The sequence below is a fragment of the Trichomycterus rosablanca genome, chromosome 6 (genome assembly GCF_030014385.1).
Source record: "Trichomycterus rosablanca isolate fTriRos1 chromosome 6, fTriRos1.hap1, whole genome shotgun sequence".
Taxonomy (NCBI): Eukaryota; Metazoa; Chordata; class Actinopteri; order Siluriformes; family Trichomycteridae; genus Trichomycterus; species Trichomycterus rosablanca.
This window is the reverse complement of record NC_085993.1, coordinates 2,812,595-2,822,360: the sequence shown is the minus strand read 5'-3', so window position 1 is coordinate 2,822,360 and position 9,766 is coordinate 2,812,595. Positions and strand designations below refer to the sequence as shown.

The 9,766-nt window shown below is 42.7% G+C and overlaps 1 protein-coding gene across 4 annotated transcripts in view; it reads left to right on the top strand.

Annotated features, from left to right (window-relative positions):
- The first annotated feature begins 39 nt into the window (after window positions 1–39).
- nme7 (NME/NM23 family member 7) overlaps window positions 40–9,766 on the top strand; it is an 87,760-nt gene continuing 78,033 nt past the window's right edge. For all 4 annotated transcript variants that reach the window (XM_062997253.1, XM_062997254.1, XM_062997252.1 and 1 more), the window contains exons 1-4: window positions 40–122; window positions 7,771–7,872; window positions 9,037–9,203; window positions 9,536–9,646. In XM_062997253.1, coding sequence (XP_062853323.1) covers window positions 120–122; window positions 7,771–7,872; window positions 9,037–9,203; window positions 9,536–9,646 — 383 coding nt within the window. In that variant the 5' untranslated portion in view covers window positions 40–119. The remainder of the gene's footprint in view (window positions 123–7,770; window positions 7,873–9,036; window positions 9,204–9,535; window positions 9,647–9,766) is intronic.

The following is a 9,766-nucleotide window of genomic DNA, read 5'->3' as shown; positions in this document are numbered from 1 at the left end:
TTTAATTTGATTTGAACGCTGCATTGTTTTTGTCACTATGGAAACCACAACGCACTAACTCACTATCAACATCAACTGAGCTCAGCGGCAAACTGTAAGCACGCAGGACTTCACATACAATGGTAATTCTTTTAAAAAACTATTAATTTTGCGCTATAATAGAGTTTGTTTCTTTTTTTACTTAACGCGTTGTTGCTTGCTTTGAAAACTAGCTAACGTTAAGGCGCTAGTTTGTCGGCGGTTATATTTTTCCCACCCGTTGTCTGGCAAGCTCTACCTTCTGCCCTACTATTGGCTTAAATTACATTGCAAGAGCCACTCAGCGATGAGTATTTCACTAACCAGCCAATCATATCGATGAGGCGGGAGTTGTCAGATTACGGGTGGGAGAAACAAATTACTGTAACGTTAAATACATTATTAAGCGCAGGTTGTATACTGCATTAATTAGCAAAATTAAAATTTACATATTATTATTTTTTTAGTTTTCTTATATACACACATAAAGCGTTTATATAACTATTTACAATGATAATTCTTAATTTTAAAATGAATATAGCTAAGGCTGCGTTTCCACACTATACTACCATACTACCATACTAAGTAGTATGTCTAAAAGTCACGACATCATCAGTGGTGTGTTGATGTTACATACTACTTAGTACGAAAGTATGTGTTTGAATTTGCCACCATACCTTCACACTTAAAGTAAGGTAACTGTTTGCACAACTGTGGACAAATAAGAGCTTTCCCCTATAAAATGGCTATATGGGCAAAATATTTGGACACTTGACTGTAAACTTGTTGGCATGGCTGGGAAAAAACCAATCCAACCTGTCCCCTCGTACTCGAGAAAGGTGAAGATGGATGTAAGGACATCAAATGATATATATATATATGATATATAATGATATAACTCCTGGATCATAAGAGTAACTGTCCACAGTCAAGCGGTTAAGGTACTGGATTAGTAATCAGAAGGTTGCCAGTTCAAGCCCCATCACCACCAAGTTGCCAGTGTTGGGCCCCTCAGCAAGGCCTTTAACCTTCAATTGCTGCAAAACCTGCAAATGGTATTAAGTGTAAGTTGCTTTGGATAAAAGCATCCGCTAACTGTCACAAATGTAAAATCTGCACCATGAATTTTAACCGAGGTTTGTTTAAAAAATGCTACTGTGAAGCACGGTGGAGGTGAATGTGGTTGGAGATACAGTGGACTCGCGTGACGCTTTGATCTCTTTGTGATGTGGGTTTGATGTTGAATAGATTTTTTTAGCATCAGTTTCCACTCAATCACCCCTAAAATTGAAGTAAAAACATCAGAAACCTGAAACCTTTTATTCACAGAACAACACAGAACTTAAATCAACACCAGCACAGCCGGCACGCTAAGGCTCACAGGGGCCAATAAATGCTTCTCTGGAAAGGCTTTCCACAATATTTTATACCTGGTGCATGTATCTTTGGGACAGTTGTAGCCTAGTGGTTAAGATACTGGACTAGTAATTAAAAGTTTGCTGGTTCAAGCCCCACCACTGCCAGGTTGCCACTGTTGGGCCCTGGTACTCTGGATGTTTTGGAGAAACACTATCCACATGATTCATATGTTGACTGCACTAAATAATAATAATAATAACAGGAGGGCCCTTGAATGGCACAGCAGTGAAAAATGCCAGGGATTAAATCCCAGCAGTGATATCAGCCGGTTGGGCATCAGTTATGCAGACATAATCGGCTGTGTCTGAGGATGAGGAATGGGCGAGGGACCACAAAGGATTGGCATCCTGTCTGGGGTGTGTTACTCTATTGCACCCAGTGTTTCCACACTAGAATAAAAGCTGTGCTGAAAATGAAATGAAATTAGAGAAAATAAAATAAAAGGATAAATAGAAAGGATGATGCTATATGGCTTCCTGCCACTAGATGTCACACGTTGCTTTTATATTAGTGTGAATTAATGAAGTAATATAACAGGCCCTCCACTGAACATCTAAAACCTAATGATTATCACAACACTGCATAATAAAGGAATACAATTATAAACTGACAGCAGTAACAGGATGTGCGTTTTGTAAATTAGTTTATTTTTGCTTTATTTGTTTATATGGTTAATTTCACAATTAGTGAATTGTAAATGTCACACTTAATTGTAAATGTCACAAGAAGGTCCTGGGTTCGATTGCCAGATGGGGCGGTCCAAGTCCTTTGTGCGTGGGGTTTGCATGTTCTCCCCGTGTCTGCGTGGGTTTACTCCCACAGTCCAAAGACGTGCAAGTGAAGATACAAAATTGTCCATGACTGTGTCTGATATTAACCTTGTGAACTGATGAATCTTGTGTAACGAGTAACTACCGTTCCTGTCATGACTGGAACCAAAGTGTAAAACATGACATTAAAATCCTAATAAACAAACAAACAAACAGACTAATTAATTCAACTGATCCAATAAAACTGCATAAGCGTAAATGATTCGGTGTGTTTTCGGTTCTTTGTGTCATTGTTCAGTGGCTTCACAGCCTTTGACATTCTGTTGTGTTTTTATTCATCCGTTCTGCTTTTCCTCCACATTTCCAGTCCTGATGTGGAGTTTGTGTACACGGATCTGTCTGCAGGCTCCGTGTGAGCAGCGTGAAATGTTTGCAGTGATAGCACCGTTTAACAGTGGGAGTCTGAGAAAGTACAGGTTTCCAGGAAGGGCTCAGAAAAGAAAAGCTCACTTTTGCTTGTGTGTGTGTGTGTGTGTGTGTGTGAGTGTTAGCAGATTAGCCTGGCTTTTTCCAGCTCTCTCTGGCTAGACCAAGACGTGTAAATGAGCCAGGACTCGTGATGTCAGTGGAAGAAATGTTTCTGGCCGAGTGTCGTTAGATGTGTTGATATAAAGAACGCAGGCTCTTCACGTTCTGCCATTAGGACTGAATTTATTGAGGAAACCCCCGTTCTCTCGGACACGCCGCTGTCCTGTCCTGAGGTAAACCTGGCCGGCCGGTCTGTATCAGAGGGGTAAGAACGCAGGGGCATCCCGCTGGCAGGTGCCACAGCGAGGTTCAAAACAGAGCCCAGCAGCTTCGCTGGTAGGAAGAAATATCTCATGCTTTATTTGAGGCATGGTTATGTAAACAGTAGTTCAGATGTGTACCTGCTGATTCATTTAATGCCAAAGTGAAATATGAGCCAAGCTGAACATTAGTGTGTTTAGTTTGTCATAACACTGCCTCATGATTCAGGCTGTTATTTGACTAACTAAAACGCTCTTATTTTGGACACGTTATGAGAAGAACCAATTCATTAGAAATGATTATGCATGGCAGAGTTATGCAAACAATTAGAGGAACAATGAATGAGCATTACGAAGAAACATTATCTATATTGTCGCCATGAGTTGGAATCGACTTGAGTTGTAAAAAATTAATAATAATAATAATAATAGGAAGGGGCGGCACGGTGGCTCGGTGGGTAGCACTGTCGCCTCACAGCAAGAAGGTCCTGGATTCGATCCCCAGGCGGGGTGGTCCGGGTCCTTTCTGTGCAGAGTTTGCATGTTCTCCCCATGTCTGCGTGGGTTTCCTCCCACAGTCCAAAAACATGCAGTCAGGTTAATTGGAGACACTGAATTGCCCTATAAGTGAATCGGTGTGTGTGTGTGTGTGTGTGTTTGCCATGCGATGGACTGGCGTTCCATCCAGGGTGTCACTGTGTGCCTTGCGCCCATTGAAAAGCTGGGATAGGCTCCGGTACCCCCCCCCGCGACCCTGATTGAATAAGAAAATGAATGAATGACTGAATAATAGGAGGGCCCTTGGGTGGCACAGTGAGGAATTATGCTCATATCGGCCAGTTGGGCATCTTAGTTATTTATTTATTAGGTTACATTCATGACAGGACAGTCAGTTACTGTTTACACAAGATTCATCAGTTTTTAAGATCAAATGTTTTTAACATGACCTCACTTGCACGTCTTTGGACTGTGGGAGGACACCGGAGCACCTGGAGGAAACCCACACAGACACGGGGAGAACATGCAAACTCCACACAGAAAGGACCCGGACCGCCCCGCCTAGGGATCGAACCCAGGACCTTCTTGCTGTGAGACGACAGTGCTACCCACCGAATGAGACCAGTTGTACTTTATCCTTAGTTAATTAGATACACTGATCAGCATCAGCTCCACCTATTATATAGAAGCACTTTGTAGTTCTACAATTACTGTCCCCTTTTCATGCTGTTCTTTAATGGTCAGGACCCTCACAGGTCCACCACAGAGCAGGTATTATTTGGGTGGTGGGTCATTCAGAACACCCCATTCATTTAAAATTAAAGTTACATGAACATAAGCATCATATTCCACACAATAGCCACTTCATCCCAACAAGGGTAATTGGTTTCACAAGACAAAAACACACTGGATGGGGTGGGGTGTCAATCTATTGCAGAGCATTACACACTCATTACTTTACATAAATCTGGGGCAATTTAAAGTGGACAATCTACCCTCTGCATGTTTTAGAAGGTTAGAGAAAGCCAGAGAACCTGGATGAAACCCACATGCTGCCTCACATAGCTGACTAACATCCATTCCCTTTATTCGCCGAGCATGTTCATTGACCTGTGTCCTAAAAACGGCTGGTATTCGGTCTGGCCCAATTGTAGAACCCAGTGAATCACCGGCTCCTCTACAGTGTACGGCCGATAGCCAGGAAAGGAGCGGGGGGGGTTTTACTGGAAATGGAAAGTACCATCAATGAATCTGATCTGGTATTCAATTCAATACCACATGAAAAAAATATTCATTCGACATTCATTTGACTTTATTAGCTGCTTCTGTCTCATCAGGACTGTTATTAGCATTGACATATACACCGATCAGCCGTAACATTAAAACCACCTCCTTGTTTCTACACTCACTGTCCATGTTATCAGCTCCACTTACCATATAGAAGCACTTTGTAGTTCTACAATTACCGACTGTAGTCCATCTGTTTCTCTACATGCTTTGTTATCCCCCTTTCATGCTGTTCTTCAATGGTCAGGACCCCCACAGGACCACCACAGAGCAGGTATTATTTAGGTGGTGGATGATTCTCAGCACTGCAGTGACACTGACATGGTGGTGGTGTGTTAGTGTGTGTTGTGCTGGTATGAGTGGAGGTTTTAAATACCGTGTCCACTCACCGTCCACTCTATTAGACGCTCCTACCTAGTCGGTCCACCTTGTAGATGTAAAGTCAGAGACGATCGCTCATCTCATCTATCGCTGCTGTTTGAGTCGGTCGTCTTCTAGACCTTCATCAGTGGTCACAGGACGCTGCCCACGGGGCGCTGTCGGCTGGATGTTTTTGGTCGGTGGACCATTCTCAGTCCAGCAGTGACCGTGAGGTGTTTAAAAACTCCATCAGCGCTGCTGTGTCTGATCCACTCGTACCAGCACAACACACACTAACACACCACCACCATGTCGGTGTCAGAAGAACAGGGTGAAGAACAGGGTGAAAGGGGGTAACAAAGCATGCAGAGAAACAGATGGACTACAGTCAGTAATTGTAGAACTACAAAGTGCTTCTATATGGTAAGTGGAGCTGATGAAATGGACTTGATTTTAATGTTATGGCTGATGGATGTAGTATAAATTAAGAAAAGAAAACATCATTTATATTTGAACCTTTAGGTAGGAATTAGAGCGTTAAGTTCAGTATTAGAGCGTTTAGATTCTGGACAGCGTCCAGCTTATTTGCTTGCGCTGTCTTTTGAAGACCAGGCTGTTCATGCCATATTATCTCTTCCACCGCTTAGCGAGGGGTAAAAATAGGCCTCTGTTGGGGGAAGGGCCCCACCATACACTCCATATTAACCACCCGATTGTGTGAAAGGAGTTCCCTGGCCTTGTGGAAGAGTAAAAGTGTTTGCTTACTTGATGTTAATGTGAGTGATATTATACCTCAGTTGTCAGTAAGTAGCGTTAAACATGTGTCCCATCCCTCGATAAAGTGCATCAGGAAATATTTATCGAAAATCACCACATTATGCTTAATTTACTTGATGGATTTAGTGTTAAACACGGTGTACCCGCCTTTTAAGTCCCTGTTGGCAGGCTGCCCTCTTGTTGAACTGGGAACCGTATCGTGCAGTTAACGTAATTGCCGGGCAATTTACAGCAAAGCAGGAGAAAAGTAGTTTAGACGGCGTACAAGATGGTAATTTATACCCAGACTGCTACGTCATGTCATGCATAACATACGGTTAATAAATTATATATTCTATAACCGGTACTATGTGTCAGTTCTATTTATACAGATCTGACCCTTGGTCTCCCGGTTTCTCGGTTTAACCTTAAACCCTTGAAACAGTTTCTCATTAGTATTCTGCTCCAGCTCTGTCCGAATCGCACGCCTCACACTTAGACATGGCCAACATGTGGCCTGCCTTCCACTAGAGGGCAGACCGAGAGGGGAAACATGGTCATCTCACCTTCCTCCATGTTTATTTTCACCCCCTCAAGGACGTTTTCTGTTCAGACTGAAGGTGAAAACCAGGTGAAAAGATTCAAGTAGCACCAATAATGTACAAGAGATTCTACACCTCCTTGTTTCTACACTCACTGTCCATTTTATCAGCTCCACTTACCATATAGAGGCACTTTGTAGTTCTACAATTACTGACTGTAGTCCATCTGTTTCTCTGCATGCCCTTTCATGCTGTTCTTCAATGGTCAGGACCATCACAGAGCAGGTATTATTTAGGTGGTGGATGATTCTCAGCACTGCAGTGACACTGACATGGTGGTGGTGTGTTAGTGTGTGTTGTGCTGGTCCACTCCTACCTAGTCGGTCCACCTTGTAGATGTAAAGTCAGAGACGATCGCTCATCTATTGCTGCTGTTTGAGTCGGTCATCTTCTAGACCTTCATCAGTGGTCACAGGACGCTGCCGACGGGGCGCTGTTGGCTGGATATTTTTGGTTGGTGGACTATTCTCAGTCCAGCAGGGACAGTGAGGTGTTTAAAAACTCCAGCAGCGCTGCTGTGTCTGATCCACTCGTACCAGCACAACACACACAAACACACCACCACCATGTCAGTGTCACTGCAGTGCTGAGAATCATCCACCACCTAAATAATACCTGCTCTGTGGTGGTCCTGTGGGGGTCCTGACCATTAGAGAACAGCATGAACAAAGCATGTAGAGAAACAGATGGACTACAGTCAGTCATTGTAGAACTACAAAGTGCTTCTATATGGTAAGTGGAGCTGATAAAATGGACAGTGAGTGTAGAAACAAGAAGGTGGTCATAATGTTATGGTTGTTTAGCATTTAGCAGAGGCTTTTATCCAAAGCAACTTACTATTATAATCATAACTGAATGCAGTATGAGCAGGTGAGGGTCATCACGAATCCCGGACATATTCGGTGATTTAGAGTCCAAAAAAGGGGACGTATGGTCACCCTAGTTGATTGCTTCCCATCTTGGTGACCTCTGGCCTTTTTCGCACGGTGACACCATCCCAGCTTGTGCTACTGGCCGTGTGTTTGGAAACCAGTAGCAGCAGCTGTGTTATGGGTGCAGCGTGCGAGCGCCGGGGGAAAACAGATTTACATTCAAAACAGCCATGTCTGAATCCCATGTTGTGACAGAACCCAGCTGCATTCTGGGATCACGGGTCAGATCTCAAGCGTCCGGGCTGCCGGTCCGAGCGCACCGGTCACCACGCTGACCTCTCCCCGCAGGGCCCGAGCGGATCACAGAGCTCACGCTGCGTTTGTGTTGCACCTTTCACAGGAGGAGAGATTCGCATTTGTGGCTGAGTGGTACGACCCGAGCGCGGCGCTCCTACGCTGCTACCAGCTCCTGTACTACCCCAAAGATGGAGCAGTGGAGATGGTAAGCACTGAGACGGATAGAGATATCAGAAATCTTTGTTTACGTTTTTTACATCTGTGTTTCATCAGTGTTTTGTCTGTAAATACTAAACAAATGCTCAAAGTACAACTGTGAAAGACGAAGACCCACTGGGTCAGGTTGGCACTCTTGGGCCTTTGAGCAAGGCCCTTAACCCTCAATTGCTTAGGCAATATACTGTCACATTACTGTAAGTGGCTTTGGATATGAGTGTCTCCTAAATGCTGAAAATGTAGATAGATAGATAGATAGATAGATAGATAGATAGATAGATAGATAGATAGATAGATAGATAGATAGGTAGGTAGGTAGGTAGGTAGGTAGGTAGGTAGGTAGGTAGGTAGATAATTATATAGATAGATAGATTAGATAGATAAGATAGATAGATAGATAGATAGATAGATAATAGATAGATAGATAGATAGATAGATAGATAGATAGATAGATAATAGATAGATAGATAGATAGATAGATAGATAGATAGATAGATACATAATTATATAGATAGATAGATTAGATAGATAAATATAGATAGATAGATAGATAGATAGATAGATAGATAGATAGATAGATAGATAGATAGATCACTTTATTAATCCCAGAGGGAAAGTTAAGTATTACAACAGCTCAAGGTACAATAGAAAAAAGTCAATAAAAGACTCAGTTAATTAATAAAAATGATTAATTGAATAAGCTCAAGGTGCATAAAAAATATTAAGTAAGTATTGCAGTACAGTGTTGGTAGGAATAAATATATATGCAATATGTAATATAATAGAAAAATTACAAAAGTGTCACTCGTACGTAATTAATAAAGTATCCCCCCACACACACACCCATCTCTTCACACACAGTGACTGTAGATGATGCTTGAGCCCAGGTCCGTAGCAGCCACACTACATTTACATTTAGGGCCTTGCTCAAGGGCCCAACAGTGGCAACCTGGCAGTGGTGGGGTTTGAACCAGCTTCCTCCTGCTTACTGGTCCAGTACCCTAATTGATAAGCTACAACTGCTCTTCACTACTAATCAGAGTCACAAATGTCAGAGACCTGGAACAGGCTTCATCTAGAATAAAGATGGTCGGGTGTCTGTAATAATTAGTTAATGAATAAAATCACCCAGACGTTTTTCTTGTCGATTTAGTTTGATGTGAAGAACCAGCGGACCTTCCTGAGAAGGACCAGATATGAAGATCTTCATCCAGAGGACCTGTTCGTGGGGAACCGTGTCGTGGTCTTCTCCCGACAGCTCAACCTCGTCGATTATGGGGACCAATATACAGCCAACAAACTGGGCAGCAAGAAAGAGAGGTAGTTCATTACTTGTTCTTTCAAAATCAGCTATAAACATTATTCTGCACCACCTGAGCTTTGATCCCCAGATGGGGGTCCGGATCCTTTCTGTGTGGGGTTTGCATGTTCTCCCTGTGTCTGTGAGGGTTTCCTTACTCAGTCCAAAGATGTGCAGGTGAGGTGAATTGGAGATACAAAATTGTCCATGACTGTGTCTGATATTAACCTTGTGAACTGATGAATCTTGTGTAATGAGTAACTACCGTTCCTGTCATGAATGTAACCAAAGTGTAAAACATGACGTTAAAATCCTAATAAATAAGGATTTCTGCCTGTTTTCTGTCGTACAGGACGTTGGCTATGATTAAACCAGATGCAGTGACCAAAGTGGGCGACATTATTCAGATGATTTACGATGCCGGCCTCGTCGTCACCAAAGCCAAAATGACCAAACTAACCTGGTAAGTAAAGAACCGTGACTGGATCTCAGAACTAAATACTGTTTTCTCTTTAAGCAGCAGTGTTGTGTGAACGTCTAAACAAGCAGTTTGAAACTGAAATGCTAACCACAGCTGATGTAG